The sequence below is a fragment of the Chionomys nivalis genome, chromosome 17 (assembly GCF_950005125.1).
Source record: "Chionomys nivalis chromosome 17, mChiNiv1.1, whole genome shotgun sequence".
Taxonomy (NCBI): Eukaryota; Metazoa; Chordata; class Mammalia; order Rodentia; family Cricetidae; genus Chionomys; species Chionomys nivalis.
The window spans coordinates 50,885,499-50,909,542 of NC_080102.1; the positions used below are offsets into that span (position 1 = coordinate 50,885,499).

The 24,044-nt window shown below is 38.8% G+C and overlaps 1 protein-coding gene across 1 annotated transcript in view; it reads right to left on the reverse strand.

Moving 5' to 3' along the window:
• The window catches only part of Adamts20 (ADAM metallopeptidase with thrombospondin type 1 motif 20), a 118,177-nt gene that overhangs the window by 16,124 nt on the left and 78,009 nt on the right, over nucleotides 1-24,044 (reverse strand). The window contains exons 29-32 of the mRNA XM_057791850.1: nucleotides 7,235-7,402; nucleotides 2,411-2,584; nucleotides 1,639-1,809; nucleotides 48-248 (exon numbers count right to left, since the gene is read on the reverse strand). Coding sequence (XP_057647833.1) covers nucleotides 48-248; nucleotides 1,639-1,809; nucleotides 2,411-2,584; nucleotides 7,235-7,402 — 714 coding nt within the window. The remainder of the gene's footprint in view (nucleotides 1-47; nucleotides 249-1,638; nucleotides 1,810-2,410; nucleotides 2,585-7,234; nucleotides 7,403-24,044) is intronic.

Here is a 24,044-nt window from a genome sequence, read left to right on the forward strand (position 1 = left end):
TGAAAAGCCTTACGCAAAGGGCCTTACGTTCAGAATTCTGAACTGACCTTGCTCCATTTCCCCACTTTCCAAGTGGCCACATGCAAACAGCTTCGAATGTCACATCTGTACACATGAGGAGAAGGTTTCACGGGACATTCTGCATAGGCTACAGGCTGAAGCTGATGGAATGCATGCTTCTTAGAGGACCGGATCCTGGTGCAGTATGTCATCTTCTGTGGGTTAGTGAACCCGCAGTTACCTGCACACTGAAAAATGCACACTGGTAAGGAAATCGGGGGTCCTGGAACTCGCCCAAGGCCTAATGTCTGTCAGCTGCTACATATGTATCATGCATATCGGTTCTACTTTAACTCAATTGACCGGCTTCATTCACGGTGGGGAAGCCAAGGTGCAGAGACACTTAGGCAGAGAGACACTTGTACAGAGTCATGCCACAAAATACAAAACAGCAAGATTCAGCCTAGATTTTGCCTCTGAGGAGCCTGTGAGGAATCTTTCTTTCCATCCTTGAGCACTCTATTCTGCCTACTGGACAGAGTATCCCATCCTTATGTCATTCTGACAGTCTTGGGTTTTCACACAATAAAATCTGAAGACTTCAAAGAACTCAGAAATCCATGTGTTCTTTCTTTCACAGGAGCATTTGGATAGGCTGAGTTCCTTACACTTTGCTGCGACTCTTAGGAGCACTTTGCCACATTGCTGTGAAAGCTGGGTAGAATTTTGTGAAAAGGTCAATCACAACATTGTGGCTTGCTGAGTTTCAACAGACGCCAAGTGAACTCAATGGGGGAATAATAATCTCTTCTTTGGCTTATGTTGGGTTCGCAGGGGCAGCCACGTGCAATTATAGACGTAGGTGATGACTTCATATCTTAAATGAAAATAGTCAAAATGTATCAGACCTAAGTAGATGAATTAAAATGATAAGACTTTGAAGAAAATACAAGTGTACATCCTTCTGGCCAAAACTAGGCAGTGATGTGGGTCATAGATGTGAACCCAAAGAACCATAATAGCAAAAGGATAATTGACATCAAAATTTAAAATGTGTATCAAGAAGTTGTCAAGTATGGGAAACCTAATCAATCAGGGGAGCCTAGAAACCTCTACCCAAACAATGCAGGCTGCTGCCAATGCCCTTGGTTAACCATAAAGGTGAGACCCTATTGCTAAAGATATCACACAATTTGGGGGGATCGAGCTAGAACTGACTTGGAAGCTTCTTCCCCACAGACAAGATCTCATAGTGTTAGAGAGTAATTAAGTCCTATCCTGCGGGAAAGTCTTTGAACCATAAGAACAACCAGGAAGATATGCTCAAGGGTGAGACAGTGCCACACATCTTGGAAGTAACCAGCAGTTGTCTAATTGGACTTAAGACCCACTTACTAAGTAAGAATTCATGTCCTGATACTAGGTAACTAGTAACTACTAGTAAACTAGTCACTACTAGTAAAGCAGTTAACTACCTACAATATTCTAAATCCCTCTTTTGCATCCAAAGATAAGTGTAGCTCTAATCCCGCATCAACAAGGTTTTTTTTTGTTTTGTTTTTTTTTTTTTTTTTTTTTTTTTTTTTGGTCAGGGGTGTTTCAGGACAGCAAAAGGGAAAGAAAATAACTACACCTTACCTGAGATGAGTCTCCCGTCACCACCATATACTTGCAGAGAGGGTTCCTGCACTTTTTGATTGAAAGAGGTTTCCTTAAAGGGTCACAGAAACTTTCATTCACTTGGATGTTTTGCTCATCTGTGCATTTCACTAGACGGTAGGTCTCCTTTTTCTTACAGGATTTTGAACACTGGAAATATGATGAGAAAAACCAGTAACCGTTTCCTAGGTGCAGTATCTTTGCAAGTTTGCTTGTTGAGACATGGGTATAGTGGTGTATAATTGCAATGTCAGAACTCCGGAGCGGAGGTGGGGGGAGCAGGAGTTCCAGGGCAGCCAAGGCTACTGGAGCCTCTGCCTCAAAATAAGTGGGTAGGGGAAGACAGGACAGAAAATGAAAGGGAAGAGGAGGGAGAAAGAGAGGAGAGGAGAGGGGAGGGGAGGGGAGAGGAGAGGAGAGGACAGGAAAGGGGAGGAGAGAGGACAAAAAAGGGGAGGAGAGGAGAAAGGAGGGGAGGGGAGAAGAGGAAGGGAGAGCAAAACAGATGGCTCAGAAGATAAAGTAATTGAGTGTAAGAAGCTTGGCAACTTGAATTTAACACTAAGAATCCACACAAGGTCCTCTGACCCCCACACATGTGCCAAAACAAACATGCAGCAGCTTTTACATATCCTCACATCGTACACACACACATTCATATACACACACACACACACGCACACACGATGATAAATAAAGTTTTTAAAAATTAAGAAGCAACAGAAAAGACCAAGCTCATGCTAACACTCACATCTAGCCAGGCTCCAGTTATCCACTGGTACCTCCTGCAGTCCTGGTGCCAGCACTGCTGATGCTGCTGAGGCCGGGTAGCTGGATCGCACATGTTTTCAGCCACTGGACCGGTGCCTCTCAATCTGCAGTACACCTTCCTCCACTGCAGCCCCGAGCCACAGGTCACAGAGCACTACAAAGGATCCCAGAGGATCTGAACAATGTAGCTAACAAACACCGAATCACATATCAACAGCAAAATAGAACATTGCACATTTTCTTATTTGTGGTGAACCTGTCCCGATATTGTATCATACATTAGAGAGAAAATCCCTAAGATGAGTGTGTTTACCATTTCCTTATCTAGAGAGTCTATTTAAATACATAGTTTTTTTTTTAAAGCTGTTATTCACAAAGTACTTCAAGTTTTCTGGAAATTGTCAACTGAATTAGGGTATACTAGATGGCATCCCAGTGTGGCAACCCTTGGCTGAGTTAATCATACTTAATGTCTACACAAGGCTATCATATTGTTCTAAATGAGACTTAAATTCTATTATTATGCTAATTATTTTCCACTAAACAATAATTTCTAAGAGTTTTGTTATATTGATATTTTTATGTGCAACACCCACTATAATTTGAACCTGTTGGAGGTCTAAATATTTGCTAAGCTCTTGAATCTTGATTATATTTTTATGAGCAGCATTCTGGAAAAGCTTGAATAAATGATAAATTTAGACAACCTTGTCTTGGTCCTTCAGTCCTCATTTTTCTTAGCACTATTAATGAGCATTTGTTACTGTTCGTATTTCTACAAACGCTTCATTCAGTCGCTCAGAGATTCTCTAAGCCTGGAGTTCTCACGTCTTCTCTCTGCTCTTCTTCCCCAGTGTTCACTGGAATTGCCCTACCTTAGACGCAGCAGTGCAACCTTTACTATGCATGCCTCCAGGCTCCCCCTGCCCTGCACTGGTACCCAGTACCAAATCCAAACCCTCACTTTGGTACTTATTACGGTAACATCATCATCACCTGCCACTTTCCCTCCTCATCTGAGCTGTGATTCATATGACCTATGGGAGGCTCCCAGATAACAGATATTTATATCTCACAGGTGGAAAGCTCATAATGAAAGCACCGGGATATTTGATGTCTGTAAAATAGACAAGGAGCTTTCTAAGGCCCCTTTCACATGGAAGATAATATCAAGTACAGGAACTCTACCCTTATGACTCACTTCCCAAAGTCCTTACATCCAACAACATTACTTGTAGGGGCAGGATTTTAACATATGAATTTGGGGGGAACAGAAACTCTCAGCTTGATGAAGGACCATTGAAGCTATGCTCATTCTCTCTCTTGAGCCCTCACTGACTTGCCTCCTAGCAATGGAGACTCGGCCAGTTTTCAGCTCTGGGATGTCAGGTGTTCCCAGATCCAGCTATATCTAAAAGCAGATACTGACAATAACAGAGAACTTCAAGTCAATATTAGCAAAACACGAAGAAGGTTGAAAGATATTTATTAATCGTGCTTTTGGTTGTCTTTGTCCCCTGTTATTCCAGAAAGAATTTGTGGTCACATAGAGTAGTGTTTGGAGACTCATCGGTATTCTCAACAGAGATACTATAAGAAAGAAATATCTAGTGTTTTTCAAGCTCCCTGTTTTGAAATTTCAAGCACCCCATGACATCTAACCCCATATGTTCTACTTCAAGATATGTTTTCTAATAAGAAAATATTTAAATCCCACCAACGCTAAGATCTGAACTTAACCAGTGGCTCAGATCACTCTCACAGACCACAGCGTCTTTTCACCTGAGTGGCTGCCAAGTCAAACTCCAAAGACACATTCTGTCTTCTCACTTCTGAATACCGTGCATATTCCTTCCATTTACGTTGACCCACAGGCTATACATAGGCTATTGAATTCTGCCAACTCGCTGAATGTGTTCACCAGAAAGTCATCTGGCTCTTGATATGGAGGTAACCATGTATGCTTTGCAGCATGCATAATACTGAGTAGACAGACATATCAAGATGTAGTCTGGCTCATCTGAACATATTACAAAAAATGACTAGCCTAAAAAGTAGTCCTGTTTTGTAGTTATAAAAACATACTGACAATCTTAGAAATATAAACTGTATTTGGGTAAGATCCTTACTGTAATCTTGAAAGAGAATTCTTGGAAAAACTTAGTTTACAAAACACTTCTAAGCAAGAAGTTCTACCAAACAAATAATATTTCCTTTAAGTCAAGAAAACACAGAGTTTGTTTGGTTTTGTCTTTTGATCATAGTGTATGCTTAGAAAAAAATTCATGGAGGCTTTAAATAGCTATATTAGAATATAGAATATTATATCCTTAACATGGACATCTTCCCTAAAATGAATATGCCCAGAGATGCCATAAAAGAATTTACTCCCCAGTATTCTTTTCTACATCAAATTTTGTCTAATTGAATAAATTAAACTTTTTAAAGATCCTACCTTAGTCTTACAGATTATGTACAAAGTGACTCAGAATAGAAATATTGAATTTGCTTGTCTCTTTTACTTTCTTCCCACAGTGTGTCTGTCACTCAGTAGGCTCTCTCAATTTTTCTGTCTAACAAGTAGCTACTGAATCTTTATCACAACCACCTTGTTCAGGGGCTTGAATGGAATAGAATGAGACCCTTTTAATAGCTCTCTAAATTGCCCAGCATGTTGGCCCTGATCAAGAGGAGATGAATAAGTAAACTCAGGGTTCCATCACCATTTTTTCTCAGATCTACAATGGCTTTCCTAGGTATACGGTGACCATCATCTACATTCTTATAGTATGAGCTAAAATATGAGTGTCTCTTAATATCTTGTATGACTTCCTATTGTCTTTAACATGTAAGTCTGAACCCTGCCCCATGCTTACTTCTGTAGCACCATCTCAGGCTACTATATTGGCTTTCTCAAAGACAATGGATATGCTGTTTACCAAGCACCTTACTTCACATGTGGCCAAATTTCTTTTATTTTGAACATGGTGACTTGGTTATCAAAGGATTTACCATCTCTTCACTGATTATCCTTGTCACATTGTGGTTTTGTTACATGTGGAGGACTAGTATACACCTTTGGACCAAGATGTCTCCGTGCAGAAAAAGAGCAGATTAGCTCTCCTAAAGAGGACGAAACACTAAAAGGCACAACAAAATTTGGACAACCAAATCCACAGATATTTCCAATACACAGTGAACAACTCTCAAGTTGAGCTCAAGTAGGACCAAGGGGTGTGGCTGTGAAGTAGGAGAATGATTTTCTCTGCTACATCTGTTCATGATTGCATCATGGGGAATCTTTTATGGCCTTTGACTATCCGCCACACAATAGCAAATACATCATCTTTCCAAGTTGGCTTGACTTATGCTAAAAATGAAATGATGCAAGCTTTCCTAAAGGAATAGGCGTCAACAGCAAGGACGGATGTTAACACCAATAAAGACACAGATGATCTGTACAGAATCTGCCTTCTTTTTACATTGTTTTCCTTTTAATTGAAATTAGCTCCATTCACCTACACCATCCCCAAGTCTCTGCCAGAAACAAATGCCCACTTGTGTGGCTCTTACTGTTCGATTTTATTCAATAAAAATACTCTTATGAAGCCAATAATTTCAGGCTATCCTTACACTACAAAGAGTAATGTGTCCTACACATGTATACTTCCAGAGAGATACACAAGATAATCACTGGTTGCTTCTCTGTTCCAACTGCATAAACTACAGCATTGCTTTAATATAATTATTATAAAATAATATAATTGTAAAATAACAATCGTTTTTATTGCCACCTTGAATGAGACCTCAGCTACAAAGACTCATTTGGAAAACCGCTGGCCAGATTAGTTCAAATGACTTAGAAAGGAGTGCATTTCCTTTGTTATCTGATAATGATGCTAGTGTATTTAGTGGTGTATGCTAATTACTGCTGCTTAACAGTGACAAACATTGAAATACAAGACCATTTGTGTCTGCTTTCCAGATGTGTGGCTTTAGAGGCAATTTAAGTACTCGACTCATTAAAACAAACAAATGAACTCACCACCCCAGCATTCATATGACCTCCTAGAAACAAGACATTTTGTCATTTGTGTTTAGGGAATCCCAGCTTTGCTTGTGATCCCACCTTGAGCAGATTCCTCAATGTGTCAGGTCCCAAGTATGATACTGAGTGTTATCTTAACTCAATTCCAAGATTCCGAGATAGAAACAAGGTCATTATTAATACATCACTGGATACACTTTGTTGTTAGATAACCAAGATGATGCCAGTGGCCATGAGCCCCATGTTCACTAGCAGAGTTTCTGTAAAAATGTAACCTCAAAATAAAATCGAGAAACTAAATTATTTTATGAATAGACTTAGGCGAGTGCAACAATGCTATATAGTATTGAGCACAGTGCAGAGCATTCTGTAATAAAAGATGCTGTAAAGAAGTCAAACACTCAATGTCATTACAAATGCTGAATTCAGACTTTTAAAATGTAAATATAGATATCTAGAAATGATGTATAGATGGAAAAGAAGAAGGAATGAAGATAGGAGATAGATGGATGGATAGATAGATAGATAGATAGATAGATAGATAGATAGATAGATGATAGATGAAAGACAGAAGATAGATGAAAGATGAAAGATAGACAATAGATAGATCATAGATAGATGATAGATAGACGATAGATAGGTAGTAGATAGATGAAAGACAGAAGATAGATAGATAGATAGATAGATAGATAGATAGATAGATAGATAGATAGATAGATATAGATAGAACATATGATAGTTGAAAATGCCACATACCTCTTTCCATCTATTGGCTTTCCATGAAGGGCACCGTCCCGATCTACAAGCTTTGTGAGTTCGAGGTTTCTGCAGATGACTGCAATGTTTTTCTTCTAATTTTCTTTGAAGTTGATCAATGCAAAGGACCTCCCGGTACTTTATACCTTTACCACAAGAAGCTGAGCACTACAGAAGATATACAGATACACTCAATGTATAATGTATTTTTATTATCTTATCTCCAAAAATACAAAATAAAGTAAGAAAAACCCTATTGCTTCAACATTTTTGTTACCCAATGACCCGGTATTTCCAGTTATTGAGAATTCGAAATTTACCAATATAAATTAATTCATACTGGTATTATAAAGCAGCCATTCCTTCCACAAAAGTACTGACTATCTAAACTGTACTAACCATAAACTAAACATAAAGACTGTCTTTAACTAGCTGAATGTCATGCCCAAACCTGAATCTGGTTTGTACATAGGGTCACCATCTTGTACATATGTATTATCACACTTTTACACTAAGATCTGATCTTTCTCCATAAAAACAAAATGTCCCCATGATCACTCAGCATTGTGAGCCAACTGAGAAAGCAGCTTTGTTTTCTTCATACATTATTTCTGTATTTTGCACATCTCCGTACTAGTAGTCACCCGATAGAGACAGCAAAATCTTTGAATATATAACTCCAGGCATGAGTCCAGTGCAGTGTGGTAGACAGCTTGGGCTTTGTCACAGAATACTGCCCTTATACCAGTTTCTTCCCTTTGGGAAGAGAGGCTAAAACACCATTCCTATAAACTCCCCATAAGATCCGCACAAGAGGAGGAGTCTGGATTGTCCAACATAGTTCTATTACCCATATGAATCTTTATGAAATATTAGATATATTAGATTTCTCTTTTGCCATTCTTCTTTATGAGTTCTCAGAGATGCTACTGATAACTTCAGCATGATAGATGGACCAGGGAAAAGTCAAGCAAGGTAGACACGGGTTCTAGACAACTCTTATTGCATCAGTATGGAAGGAGTGTCTATTGTCAGCCCTCCAACTTATACAGTAAAAGAGACTTTTAAAAGAGGAGTGGACATTTGATTCATTTAGAAATGTGTAATAGACTGTGATAATGTTGGAAATTCTATTCTCTATATATTCATAACATGTGTATACACACACATGCATGCACATACACACACATATAATTAAAGAGGTTGGAGGGATGGCTCAGCAATTAAGACTGTTCAATCATGCAGAATATTACAGGTATTTTTGAGAATAATCAGCTCCTTTACAAAACAATTGCAACAGGAGAAAAGATACTGAACGTGAGACTTCATTTTAGTCTGGAATGCCGACTCACACGGCATGAACCAAAAAGCCACTCTTCAGAAAACAGAAGTTTTCTGTTCATTCCCTACTTTTTTTCTTCCACCTTATCTTAATTTACTAGAGTTATCTAGACTATGATTAGTTAATCCAAACCATCACTAAACACACTCTAAATGTAAACCAATTTTATAAACGTATTTCATAAGAAAATTTTTATTTTTATAAAAGTAAAATTAATAAACATAATTTTAAGTATATTTCTTATTTGTTCAAGAAATGGCAATACCACTCTTTTGTCTTTAAATCCTTCGTTTCCTACATTATGAAACACCCAGTTTTAATCAATACTCTTTTTTCAAATATTGTATTACACAACTTGTCATCATGGTTTTTTGTGCTTTTTTTTTCACTTCATTTTACGTGTAAGGGTGTTTTGACTTCATATATGCTTGTGCACTACATGTGTGCAGTGCCTGCAGAGGCCAGAAATGGGCACTGGATGCCCCAAGACTACAGATGGCTGTGAGCTGCCTTAGGAATTCTTTTACTTCTCTAAAGGCTCCAAATTTGCCTATACACACAGATACGCATGTGCGAGCTCCTGCACACACACACACACACACACACACACACACACACTCCTCTAAAGTACAAAAACTACAGAACCAAAGATTTGCAAAGTAATTTATGCTTTGGATGGACTTAAAATAAAACTCTTTCTTTTGAGTTCTGAACAAATACAGATCTGTTCCCCCCCCCCCCCAAGTTCTGAGGAAGAGTAACTGCAGCATTTTATCACGTCTGATGAATGCCATGTGGGAATTTCTCTAAAGTAAAAGAGAAGATGCTATGCGAAGAATTGTGTTTTCATTGGAAAGAGGCAGAGACACCATAAACAATAGTGAAACGTTACTCCCTTCTTCATCCAAACCACACTGCGTTCTGAACTGGGAAAACTGCACAAAGTAGTCCATCTCACAGAAACCCACAAAACAGCGATTGTTTCCTCTAGTGCCACAGAAAGATCTGTTCTTTTCTCTCAACTTTGAAGACACTGAAATCTGATTATCCCCTTGGAATTGTATTAATGCCATAAAGCTCCTCTCTTGTATTCTTGTCGATATCTTCTTAAAAGTCACCTGTATCTCCTACAGTCTTTCAAAACTTGAGTATTTCTCATTCAGGATCATGGTGGCCATGGTCATTTCTCATCCATGTCTACAGCATACTTTGATCACACCCACCACTTGCCTCTACTGTCTTCTCCTTCATCTCAATTCCCTTCCTCTCCTCTAATAGAAGAAGATTGGTTCATAATCACAAGAACACAAGCTGCTTCCTACACAGCAATAGCAACTAAGCATCAAGTATTCCAAATCAATGTTGTTTACAAATGAGTTGAATAAAAATTTCTATTAAAAACAAAAGAGGCCATTTGAAGGAAATGCACAGTTTGCGTGTGATAAAACGGAGCCACTCCAGGCCTTCAGGTGACCTGAAGCTTCCTATTCCGGGAGAATGCAGCCTATACTGATAAGAATTAACTCTAGAACAGGAATAATCTTCTTTTTACAAAATCGCTGCATGGAATTATGGAATAAAATTATTTGTACAGATGATAGAAAATCAACGGCTCAATGATGGAGACTTTTTGACTAGTTTTAAAACCATAAACTGCTGAACAAAATCAAATGAGGAGATGGAGGTTGCTTTGATCTAACACATGAAAGCCTTTGCTTCTCCAGATGTTTATAAACTTGTTTAATCCAGAATGTTATCCTTCCTGACAGTTGTACGAAGCATATTGACATTGGGAGAATTAGTATGCATGCTAGCTAGTACTAACACAACAGCCCTAAAATACATCTATTGCTGTCCACCTCAGTGATGCAGAACCGGCCCTCTACAGACGTCCATTTTTATGTGACATTAGTAAGATAACATTTGTGAAGGCAAAAGGGAGAAACTTTTTCTTTATGTGAAGAAATGATTAAACAAAACTTCTAAGAGCATTTATAACACTATGAAAGTTGTAAAACCATATGAATCAGTAAAGAACCCAAAGATTACAGAACAGCACACTGATCTTAAGTGGGGGCATGTTTAAGGACATTTTCCGTGCTGCCTATGGGGGTCAGTAAATGACAAAGACAGAGATCAGTGGATGAGACAGTTATAATGTCTTTCCCTGGAAAGTACTCTGCCTACCCCACCTAGGATGCCCACGCATGCCATTTCCTTCCTCACCAACGCCATGGCACATTTACCCTGCTCAATACTGAGCGTAACCTTCATTTCCTCTTTAAAAACAGCATTGCTCTTTTCTGAGTGTCTTGTTTTATAATAGTAGACAATCTGTCTCCTCCTAATCTTTAAGAATCTTTAATTCAGAATATGCATGCTTAGCTTGGTTCTCACAGTTCCCTTCTTACAAATCCTGCTTCTCATTTGCTACATTCAATATGCCTCTAATTGTCTTTTCTCTGCATCTTTTTTTTCTTGGATAATAAACAAACCAAGAATAGACACACCAAAGAGAAGCATGGAAAATAGGAAGGCCTCAGAATCACCTTTTCCCAATTTAATGTATTACAAACTGTTCACTTTCCTCTTCTATGAGGAATTGCAGTACACAATAGACCAGAGGAGCGTGGGGTTCATTCACTCCTTTGTGCTTCTCTGACATCACTCAAAGTCCACTGGAGACACCTAACAGGTCTGAAATGGAGCATTTAAAATTCCCTGGTTTCTTACATATGCCATGCTCTGAAGTGAAACTCCCTTCTTGAGAGAAGAAGACACTGAGTCCAGAAGTTTACAAAAGTGAAGCCTCAAGACCGGGGAAGCCTGTCTTCATGATTACATAAACAATGCGCATCTTCTAGGGACAGAAGACGGGCAGAGTAGCCAGAAGCTTGTGCAAGGAGCTTCAGGATTCGGCTTTAGTGAGTTGTCCCTTACTATAGAGCTGCCTTTGTATCGCTAAGGCTAAAACCTCACTGGCTGGTCGAGCTAGACTTTGGTGAAATCTTCCCTTTGCCCTGCAGCTAGTGCTGTATCTGGGGTGAATAGACAGTTGTTCCTGCCTCCCCAGGAAAAAACAGGCAACAACACACAAATAATCATTTCCATTTTAGTCCTTAAAGGTCCTGTAACTAGTTATCTGGAAAAAAATATGAAGTCTGGTCTGTAGAATAGAAGAGAAGTCAAAATTAAAACTATAAAAATTGCAAATGTGCATTTCATTTGCCTTAGTATGGTATTCCCTATGAATATAAATATGCAATATATAATATATAAATATATATATGCAAATGCATACATAGTTTACTCTTTAGTTGGGGTATTTTTCTATGTTGTCATGTAAATTGTATTTATACTTCTCTAAGAACAAATATTGAAACTAATATTCAACTGTTGGCATATAAGTTAATGAAATCACTATGAAAAACTGTAGGAAGTCCCTCAGAAAACCAAATCCACATCTACTTTATGGTTCATCTGTTTCAATCCTGGCTGTAACCCTGAAGGAAATGAAGTCAACACCCCCAAGAGAGACCTGTGTAGCCACGTCGCAAAATGAGGTAGGTGTCCATCAGCCAACGAGTGGCTAAAGAGAGCCTGCTACGTGCAGAGTGCCTTTGTTTCCAACCGTTAAGACGAACAAGACATGGTGTTTTCAGAAATACGGATGGAACTGGAGTTGGTCTTGTGGGTGAAGTTAGACAGACACAGAAAGACAAGCAGCGCATGCTCCCTCCCTCTGGAAACAACAACAAACTCCAACAAGATTGCCTGAAAACAAAAGAGGGACTGATAAAGATGAAAAAGAGAAAGGATCTGCAGAAAGGGGGTGGGTGAGGGGGTGGCTATGTCATCACCAGTTCTCTGAAAAGACTTTTGATAAGTAAATTTGCCAATAACCAGTTCTGAAAATTGGCTTCTAATAAGGCCATTTATTTATTCCGGTTCAGTAAATAAGAATTAAAACTAAATTTTAACAGCTGAACCACTGCTTCTATCACACCCCGTCTCATTGGAAGAAAAGAAAAACACACCAAGAAGGAAACCTCACGATTTTGCAATACAATTGCAAAACCTTTATGTAAAAGGATGCATTTTCAAAACCTCTTTGTCAATAGCTAAAAATTGGGACATTTAGTTTTTCAGCTACTAGGAAATAAAACCCAAGTTGACATAACCTGAGTTTTTTTTTTCTCAGACATTTGGTTATTTTAGTGTCCTAGTGTATTAATTAACTTCGAGTATGTTGATAATGACAATAAGAAATACAGCAGTTATAGTAAGAGAATACACTGAACAACCTTGAACAAAACCAAGCAAGGTACTACTGTTCAATTTAGCTTGGCCTACAAATTTTCTTGAATTTTAAATTTTACTTATTTCCTAATTTTTAGAAAATCTCTTATATTCAGCCATGCTGGCCTTGAACTTTCTATGTAGCAGAGGGTGACCTTGAACTTCTGACCCCCACCCTGAGTCCCAAGCACTAGGATCACAGGTGTGTGCCACCACTCCTGGTTCTTTTATATATTAGCTTTGGGTGTGCAAGGCAAGTGCTCTACAATTCCACTACATCCCCGGTCCTCTGACTCTTTCTTTTAAAAATGTTTTTAGAAGGCATCAAATGATCAGATGAAATGATTATTTCACTTCTAAAGACCAAATCAACTGCTGCTGTTTTTATAATAGAAAGGTCCATCTGTTGAAGATGTAAATGCTCACGGATACATGGCTCACACACAGCTCAGATGCCTTCTTACTCTATATAAGGTAATAGCTAGATTGTCCATATGGCTAAGAGAGGGCTGCTCACCGAGTGGTAGGAGGATCCACCTGATCTGTTTAAGGAGAGCTGAGGTCACAGAAAGTGTGTCTTACCTCTAAGGCTTGGAATCTCCACTTACCACAAGCTAGACCTCATTTCCGCTAAGAGAAGCAAGACTGTCTGTGAACCAGAGTGCAACAGACAGAGCGGCTTGAATTAAATTCCAGACGTTTGGCTGGACCGGACCGTCTCCTCTGGTTAACTGACAATTGCAAATTGTCAATTACATTTTCAGTATTGATTGAATTATTATTACGTACATGTATCGGCCTTGTTTGGCTCTTCACTCAAAACTAAAGCTTGGTATGTGCTACTGATGAAGTAGATTTAAATTTTGATAACTGGACAATCTTAACCAGAGCCGTTTTGGTGGAGAATTTTAAACTAACATTTTAATGGTTGTGTTTACTCCCTTTGGAATACCATTATGAAATGAAAGACCAAAACATGAAGTAAGATCTCAGCAGAGGAATGTTAGCGTGTCAGGTCAGAACACCCTGGAAACAAAATATTCCAAGTAGGACAACACGAAGCCTTTCTCTTCTCTCTCTTTGTTAAAGGGTCCTAATACAACAGTATCTAAACAAAAACTATACCTAACCCCTGGCAGCACTATTGTTTTTGAGACTTCCAGAAATATCTCCGCAAAAGTTTGCCACAATTTGTCTCTCAGACATAAACCTCCTGTAGCTGCTTCACCGTGAAGTGGACAAAACCTTCTACAGTTGGATTTCTTCGTTATAAGTCCAAGATTAAAATCATTAAGGCAGTACAGTAATATATTTGTTTCCAAGAGAACAGACGAATTCCCACATGACGAGCATCTTGTGGGAAGAGGCTCTGATACGGGGCTATCCCTTAATTCACAGTGATACCACACGCAGCATTTCCTGAAAGTGATACTGACAGTCTGAAAGTTTAATGGGGCTGGGAATGTTCCTGTTTTAATCTGTGGCAGATAGCTTTCAACTATGCAGCTTGAATAAGACAGCGGTTGGTTTCGAAAATTATTTACTGCTGAAATATTTTATTCTCTTTAATCAGATTTAAACCTCATAGCTTTCGACAGTTAAGATTTTTAAAAGTAAGATTAATTTACAAAATGTTTGGCTCCCAAACTGAAGAACAAAAATAAATCCCATATAGCAAATATACTCAGCCTGTTCCCTTCTGTCAAGATCTCTGTAGCAATCATAACTTTTAAATTTCTATTTTATGCTTTAAACTTTATTTTTGACTGTATGTACATACATCCATACATCTTTATATACACATACTAGATTTATAGTTCTAATTTGGGCAATGCAACCATACACACACACACACACACACACACACATAGGCCTTCCTGGAACTCATTCTGTAGAGCAGGCTGGCCTTGAACTCATAGAGATCCACCTGTCTCTGCCTCCCAAGTGCTAGGTTTAAAGGCATGTACCACCACTGCCCAGCATAAATTCAAATACTTAATGAAAAACTTACTGTCATCTATTTGGCAATATTGTCTACGCAACTGCAAAGGTTACTACTCAGTTCCAAATACCAAACTTGAAGCAAAGTTACATTGACCCATATAAGTATCTTATATAGAAACGCTTACCACATGCAAATATGTATTAGAAAATGAGAGTTAAAAAATCTCTTGTGACTAGGGAATAAAGGTCTCAGGGACCGAACTGACTCTTCAGTCAGAGGTGAGGAGGTGATTTCAGACTGGCAAAGATGCTGTTCTAGTTTGCCTCTCTGATGCTGTGACAGACGTGGATCCAAACTATGGCAGAGGAAATCTGGATAATCTGATAACAGGAGCCTGGAGACAGGAACCGAAGCAGAGACCCTGGGGGAACACTGCTTGCCTTGTTCTATAAGGCTCACCTGTGGGGCAGTCACCACCCACCCTGGGCTCAGTCAGACAAGAAGATGCCCTCACAGACCAACACACAGCTGAGCTTTCCTCCTCTCAGATGACTCTAGTTTGTGTCAAATTGATTAAAAACTATGTTCACCAGTACAGATGCTACTCAACTCAGCTTTATTTTACTAGAAGCAGTACTACATGTAATTCCAATTCAAAATCCAAGCAGCAGCAGCAGCATGATTATTTAAGACAGGGTCTTACTATGTAGCCCTGGTTGGTCGGGAAATTGCTACATAGATCAAACTCACATAGTCTACCTGCCTCTGCCTCCTGAGTTCTGGAACTAAAGGGTTGAGCTATCTCACTTGGCTGAATGCATTATTTGCAGCAGGAACTACTCAGGGGATCCTGCCATTACTCTAAGGCTTGTAATTTGTTTTTAACTTAAGGAATAAGGAGTATTTCAGACGTCTCCACACTATCTGTTTGTAAGCAAGACTGGTTTAGAGTCCCTACCTGGAGTTACACTCATCTAGGGACAGAAATCTTTACTTATTTTGAGAAACAAAAGCTGTGGCTAACATGAGAATCATGAAAATACTGCCCCAATTTTTAAAAGTTTATTTATTTTTATTTTATTTGCATTGGTGTTTTGCTATGGGTACAGAATCCCCTGGAACTGGAATTGCAGACATTTGTGTTCTATAGAATATTATTTTAACTAGACAAAGATGTGCTGCATTTGTTTATGCTGCAGAATATTACTTTAACTGTGTAAAGTGTGTTACTTTTGTTTATGCTGCATTTGTTTCATGTTGTGTCCATGTGTGCTGAATTATGTAAAGACATACTGCATTTGTTTCACCTTGCCTGCCTAAGGCATCTGTTTGAACTAATAAAGTGCTGAATAGCCAATAGCTAGTCAGGAGAAAGGATAGGCAAGGCTGTCAAGCAGAGAGAATAAATAGGAGAGAGAAAATTGAGAGGAAAGAACCAGAGAAGAGAGGAGAGAACAAAGGAGACACCAGACAAACCGACACAGGAAGCAGTGAAAGATATAGAGAAGAAAGGTAAGTAAAAAGCCCTAAGGCAGAGATAGAGACAGATTAATTTAAGTTAAACGAGCTAGCCAGAAATAAGCCTAAGTAAGCTAGGTAGGCCATTCACAACTAATAAGTGTCTTTGTCATGATTTGGGACTTGGTTGGTGGCCTAAAAGAAAAACCCTGCTTCGTTTGTGAGCTGCCATGTGGGTCCTCTGGAAGAGCAGTCAGTGCTCTTAAACACGGCGCCATCTCTCCAGCCCTACTCCACCCCCCAAATGTTAATAACTGTTTCACTGGTGTTATTCTGAGACTATTTTTTTTCTTGATGCTTTTATAAACTATAGGAAGCCAGGATATTGCTTTTGCAAAAATGTTCTATGCTCTCTATAATAAATATCCCACATGTACCCTACCTGGGAGCCAACAGGAAGAACCATGGGCACCTACCTTCCATTGTGGAAAAACTGAAATTCTTCAGTGTGGACAGACCATAAAACTCCAGTGTACAAGCTGGGCGATGGTGGTGCACGCCTTTAATCCCAGCACTTGGGAGGCAGAGGCAGGCGGATCTCTGTGAGTTCGAGACCAGCCTGGTCTACAGAGCTAGTTCCAGGACAGGCTCCAAAGCCACAGAGAAACCCTGTCTCGAAAAAAAAAAAACCAAAAAAAAAAAAAAAACTCCAGTGTACTTTTATTTTTAGATACTACTTTTAAAGCATTACTATGGTAACACTAAAAACATTCTTAAAACTAAATACCAAAAAATAATAATAATAATGCAGGAATGGTCATCCCCAATTCCACAAATGCTTTGTGAGCTGCTTAGAGAATTGATAAAACTAAAGCCAGGAAGTTTGTTTCTAAACAGGGTTGTAAAGGTCCCAAAAGGAATATGCAGTGAGAGCTCTCAGATGAGACATGAATGAGCTATATAAGTGTCCTAGGCAAAGGCAAGTCAGACTGGGAATTAAAGGAAAGCCATACATTGCACAAATTAATGTCTGCTTATCACATGCAACAGAAGTGGCAATGGAATGACTTAAGGAATTAAATTTATAAGTCAGTGAAATTGAGTCCATTTTAAATAATTACCAAAAGCACATAAAATGAATTTATTTTGTTAAAATGTAAGATGGGTTTTTATGAGTTTTAATAGTGGGAAGTGATGCATTAGATAATAAAAACATGTGGGGTAGAATAAGACACTTATATTTTGAAGTAGCTGTTAGTACTTGGGCAGCCTAGGGCTAGATGCTTAGTGTGGTTTGCTGATATGGGATGTCCTTCTATATGTGTTGCTTTTATTGGTTAATGAATAATGCTGTTTTGGCTAATGACTTTGCAGAGTAAAGCCAGGTGAGAAACTTGAATAGAAAGAGTAGGCAGAGTCAATAAGATGCCATGTAGCTGCCTCAGGAGAAAGATGCCAAAACATTACAGGTAAGTAACAGCCTTGTGGTGATAGATAGATTAAAAGAAATGGGTTGATTTAATATATAAGAGCTAGCTAAGAATATGTCTAAATCATTGGCCAAGCAACATTGCAATTAATATAGTTTCTGTGTGATTATTCAAGTCTGGGAGGCCAGGAAGCAAAAGTAGAGTCTCTATTCACAAATGGCGCCCAACGTGGGACATTTTCCCCATGCAATGTTCCCCAGAAACTCATATGTTTGAACACTTGGCCCCCGTTGGTGGCACTGTTTGTGAAAGTCATGGAAACTTTGGGATTTGGAGGCTTTCTGGATAAAGAAGGAAACTGGAATGAGCATTGAGGTTTTGTAGTTAAAGCTCACTTCCTGTCCACACTATGCTCTCTGGTTGCCAATGCAAGTGACCACTCTGCTTTTCTGCCACAATAGACTGTACCCTCCTAGAACCAAGAGCCAAACCACATCCTTTCTTAAATAGTTCCATCACGTGTCGTGTTGTAGCAATATGTACAGTAGCTAACAGCATTTCAACTTCTCCAGTCCTCTACTTTCTCAGATAAAATGATGGTAATAACAGCAGAGCTTGCCGTAGCAGTATGACATGTGAAGGAATCTTTTACAGTGCTTGACACACTATGCAAATGTACAACAAATCGACTGTTCCCATCTTTTCTCTTCTTTCTTTTCCAAATCCTGAGAACAATAAAGGCTCTCCCGTTGATTTATGAGCTTGCATGACTGGAACACAGCATTTCTGGGTTCTCAGAGCAGAGCTCAACAGTCAGAACTGGAGGCAAGAATTCCAGGGGATTCTTGACACCTGTCTTCTTTACCCTGAGGAAAACCATTACCAAACACTGAAAAAAAATGCATCAGGTATACACTGAATTATTTTCCAATGAGAATGAAGTAGATAGCCGGGCGGTGGTGGCACACGCCTTTAATCCCAGCACTTGGGAGGCAGAGGCAGGCGGACCTCTGTGTGTTCAAGGCCAGCCTGGTCTACAAGAGCTAGTTCCAGGACAGGAACCAAAAGCTACGGAGAAACCCTGTCTCGAAAAATCAAAAAAAAAAAAAAAAAAAAAAAGAAGAGAAAGAGAGAGAGAGAGAATGAAGTAGATAAAGAGGAATAGATTTTTGCAAAAGATATCTTTATGTCTACTTTAAAAGAGAGAGAGAGAACTAGTTAAAAATGTTTGACTTCTGATGATAGTGTGTTTATTTTTAATTCAGGGTGTTGCTCAATAGCCCAAACTGGCATCAAACTCATGACTCTTCCTCTGTTTAGTCTTTCCTGTGCTTGCATTATGGGTGTGAGGCATCACATCCAGCCTCACCAGAAGTGCCATTTCTTCCCTTCTTTTAACCTTTTACAACCCTGACATCCACGTAAACTGTATAGAAAGATGCTAAGAGTATAAACACAATGGGCACCAGCGAGAAAAGGACCCCTTGTACCTGCAGAGCCCTGACAAACAAATGCTATATTTTTGGTGTTTTAAGTGTTTTCCTTTTTTTGAGATTTTATTTATTAGTTTATGTTTATGAGTGCTTGTCTGCGTTTGTGTTTGTGCATCATACTCATGCAGTGCTCATGGAGGCCAGAAGAGGGCACCGAATCCTTTGGAACAGGATTTACAGATGGTTATGAGTCACCGTGTAGATGTTTGGAATTGAACATGGGTTCTCTGAAAGAGCAACCTGGTGTGGGAGAATCATTTATATTCTGTCCATTATATTTTAAATAAACGCTGATTGGCCAGTAGCCAGGCAGGAAGTATAGGCAAGACAACCAGACAGAAAGTAGAGGTGGAGAAAAGAGAACAGGAGAATTCTGGGAAGAGGGAAGTTTTCTCGGCAGTCCTGTCTAGACACTGAAGAAGCAAGATGTGACCTGCCCCACTGAAAAAGGTAGTGAGCCATGTGGCTAACATATACTAGAATAATAGGTTAATATAAGTTATGAGTTAATAAGAAGCCTGAGCTAATGGGCCAAACAGTTTATCATTAATATAGACCTCTGTGTAATTTCTTTGGGGCTTACTGGCTGTAATACTTGGTGGGAAGACTGAAAACATTCAGGACAGAAACCCCAACAAGCAGGCCTTCATGTTACAGCAACCAGCTCTCCTAAGTGGTAAGTCATCTTCTCATGCCCCTCAAAAGTTTGTTGTTGCTTTGTGGAGATGGCATCTGCTATATATAGGCCTTCAACTCCCTTGTCAGCCTCCTGAGTGTTGGGATCTACAGGCATACATAATGATTCCTGTCATACCATTTCTTTTTTGAGCAGCCATAGAGTCAACTGCCTGTAATCCCAGACCTTGAGAGGTAGAAGTAAAATTCTCAAGACCCTGAGACTATCCTTTCACTACTCAAAGAGTCAGGAATCAGTCTGTCTCAAAAACACCTAAAATAATAATACTAATAGTTTCTATCTTGACTCTAGCTGGTGAGGATTTAGAAATGTTACTAAACATTTTGGCCACACAAAGTATTTGAACGTCTAAGTCATAGTCTTTGTAACACATAACTCAGGAATTCAAAGGCTTTCTAAGTACCAAATACTATCTTTCGTATCTACACCGTGTATGTGTTTTCATATGACTGTGGGCCCATGAAAGTTCATGGGTAGAGGTCAGAAAACAGTCTCTGGTGTCTGTCTGCATCTCCCACTATGAGTCTCTCTTGTTCACAGGGTATGCTGGGATAGCTGGCTTGCAAGTTTCCAGGGATTTTTCTGTCTCCTCCACCAATCTCATCAGAAAACTGGGATTGCAGGCAATCGCTACTATGTCTAGTTTGATTTATAAGAGTTCTGATGATTCAAACTCAAGACCCATAATCTACCCACTAGACCATCTTCCCAGCTTCCCCCAACCCAAAATACTATTTTAAGAAGCTCTACTCATTTATTTTGACCCAAAACATAAATGTAACCTTTGTAGTTTGGGCACAAGTCTGACACACCACACCTATTTTACACCTGCCTTCCCAGCAGAAGGGGCAGTCACTGACCCACACCCAGTGCACTGAGTCCCTGAAGCTCTTATCTGTTCACTGATGACCCCTAGGTTAACACACATGTGAACGCATGGCTTTCTATGTTGAGAAGAAGATGCCCTGACTTCCTCCTATAGGCACTTGTTTTTGCCTTAGTTTTTTTTAGCACAAGGAGGGTTTGGGCAGTTGTGTCCACACACATGGAGAGTAATAGGTTCACGAAGATGAAGCTCTAATTTTCATCTTAGAAACAAGCTTGTTTTACATTAGCTAATGTTTCCAGGAAAGCCAAAGAGCTACTAATGTCTGTCATTTGAGATAAAGAAGAGACCAAACAGTGCTTGGCAGAAAGCAATTGCTTTGGAAACCTCCCCCAAACATTTTTAAATGTTTGAAAATATTTATTATTTTTGCCAAGCATATATCCTTAAAACTTCAAAGTCAAATTTTCTAATCTGCTTAAATGGTTTCCAAATCTTTCAAAGTCAAATACCTTGCAGTTTCAAAGGTAGGTATTTGTTAAAAATCCAAAAATTTAACTCCTAAAAAATTAAAGAACTTAATGGTGTCATTTAAGACAAATTTGTAAAATGATTGCCACACTTGATTTTAAACCAATTTCTTATATGACAAGAGTGCCTACAGATGAGCGTTGCTCCTTTGAGAGATTTCTCCAAATAAATATTTCAATATTAGAAATTATCAAAATCACATTTTAAATATATCACACGCTCTGACCTGCACTAGGGAGTTGAGCTACACTTTCAAAACTCATCAAAATATTCGATCACTTCTTAACAATTAAGTGGTTAACAAATAATTCAATAATAGAAAATTTCCTTAACTTCATAAAATAAGGCATATTTAGTATTATTCACATAATCCTTGAAAAATTCACATTTGTGTTTCTTTTCTAAATCAAATAATCATATTTTACTTTCTAGAGACAATGTACAAAGAAAGAGAACACACAATGAAAACATGTTAAGAGAAATATACCTACCTTTGAAACTGCAAGGTCTTTGACTTTGAAAGATTTGGAAAGCATTTAAACAGATTATAGTGTCTGACTCTTGGGATTACATAGAAGCTAGAATATGGTTTTGTCTAACTATCAAAGCTGACACGTATTTTCTATCTTCACCAAGAATACTCCTCTAACTTCCACAAGCAGACTCAGCTGAGGCATTAGAGGGCTCCGAGCAATGTCTTCTGAAAAAAAGTCTAATATTTCCAGAGAAGCTTACACATCTAAAGCATTCACTGGGGAAACATTAGAAATGCCACAGACACATGGGCATTTTTGCATTCTTCATCATGTTAAATATCAAAAAGATGGCACTTCCCACTTATGCAGAGGCACGACTTAATTGCTATGTGCTCTAAGTTACAACCCCAGTGACATCAAAGGCTACAACCACTCTTCCTTTAGGCTATCTCCTCGCGTTTTTCTGAGGTCATTTGTCTAAAATGTCCAGGATCCAGCTTGGTTTCTTTTACTATTTCAGAGCACCATAAGTAGATACACAGGGCAATCTGTAAGCTTACCTCTGCTCTCTTTTTGTGAGGCATGGAATCCACATGTACAGAGGAGGAGGCTGTGGCGTTGTGCAGAAACATCCACTGTTTGACAGTAGAACAAGACCCTCCTCAATGTAACCCGTGTTGTGAAGAAATACATCTTATTGGTTTAAGTTTTCTAGAAGGATTTACTAGCAGAATTCCTCTGCTTCCAAGTGTAATCTTCATCAGTAATCCTTGGTTTATTCTAACATATCAAGCTCCAAATATTTATGAGTCTTCAATATTATAAATCACTTGGCTGTTGCTGCAACTGTAATACCCCATGCCTGTGACTGCATTTATTTTACACTCTCACTATTAAATTGTCAAGTCATTGTACATAGGACTACATCTGGTTGAGTTATAGTGACCACCAGAGTGCCCACTATGTTGTATATATATTACATTTGAGAACAATAAATGTACTATAGAAAGATGTGGCAATAAATATGATAAGCAAATTTCGAATACATTTTAAATATATAACTAGTTAAATGCAATTTAATATATTTTAAACTTCATTTAAAAACTTGTTCTCCAGGGACAGCAAGAGGGCTCAGTGGGTTAAAGTACTTCTCCCCGAGCCTGATGACCTGAATTTCATCTCTGGTATCTACATGGTATAAGTGAGATAAGATTCCTGCAAGTTGTCCTCTGACATTCACACGTGAACCACGTATGTACAAAACATACAAACCACATAATAAATAACAAAAAATTTAAAACTACTTATTATGTTTGTACGTTCTTTTTCCAGATTTAAGGAAATCATTATTGTAGGTACCTTGACTGCTCTTTAAAAAGTTGAAATGAATGACTGCTTTCTGGACTGTTTCCCCACACATGACCTTGCTCCTGCGCAGCTGTCGGCTTTGGGGGTGCCAGTCTGTCCCGAGCTGATCCTAGGCTCATCCATAAGTCTGAGCTGCAGAGGCCGTGTTACACAAAACCATGAACACAGCAAGCTGTGGAGTCAGGTGTGTGTGCTCGGACCACCAGTTCACGTCTGAGAGGGTTTGGGTAGTGTGCATCCTTCTTAGATATTCAATGATTTTTTTGTCTCTCTATACTCCTTTGACTTTTCCCCCAAAAAACACTTTGAAGGAAAGTACCAGAGTGAGTGGGTTTCTAAGAGCAAACTTTCAATTCAAAAAAGAACTTCCTAAAGTGTTCTAAGAGAAAGGGTCTTCAAGGAATGGCATTTGCCTTACTCCCATTACAACACAACTCCGGGGTTGTGTTGTTCTCAACCCCAGAACACAAGATTTATTTATCAGACATGAGTTCATTTCACATGGTGAACAAAATTATTCTAGGAAAACTACTTAAGCCCATGGGGAAATACAAGGAAATAAATATTTTAAAAGCATTTTCTCCAGTAGTTCAATTGTGTGAGGTGTGATGATCCTATTAAAGATCGTGCTGGTCATAAACTAACAGTCTGATTTTAACTGTAATAATAACCCCCACTACATTTTATTCATTGCTGATAATACATAAAAAGAAAAATGTAAGCATTTCTAGTAGTTTTAAATGAACAAGCAGATGGTAAATCTTACATTTTTACATTGCTATATTAGTTTGTAAGAGTTATCTAGAAAATTGTAGTAACATACAAATACTCAGAAAAAACATGAAAACATTCACTTTCAACAGTTAGCTTTTTAATAACAGACATTAACAGCCTGTTACTTAAGAAAAACAGCACCAAAGACAGGGACCATTCATTACAATGTAA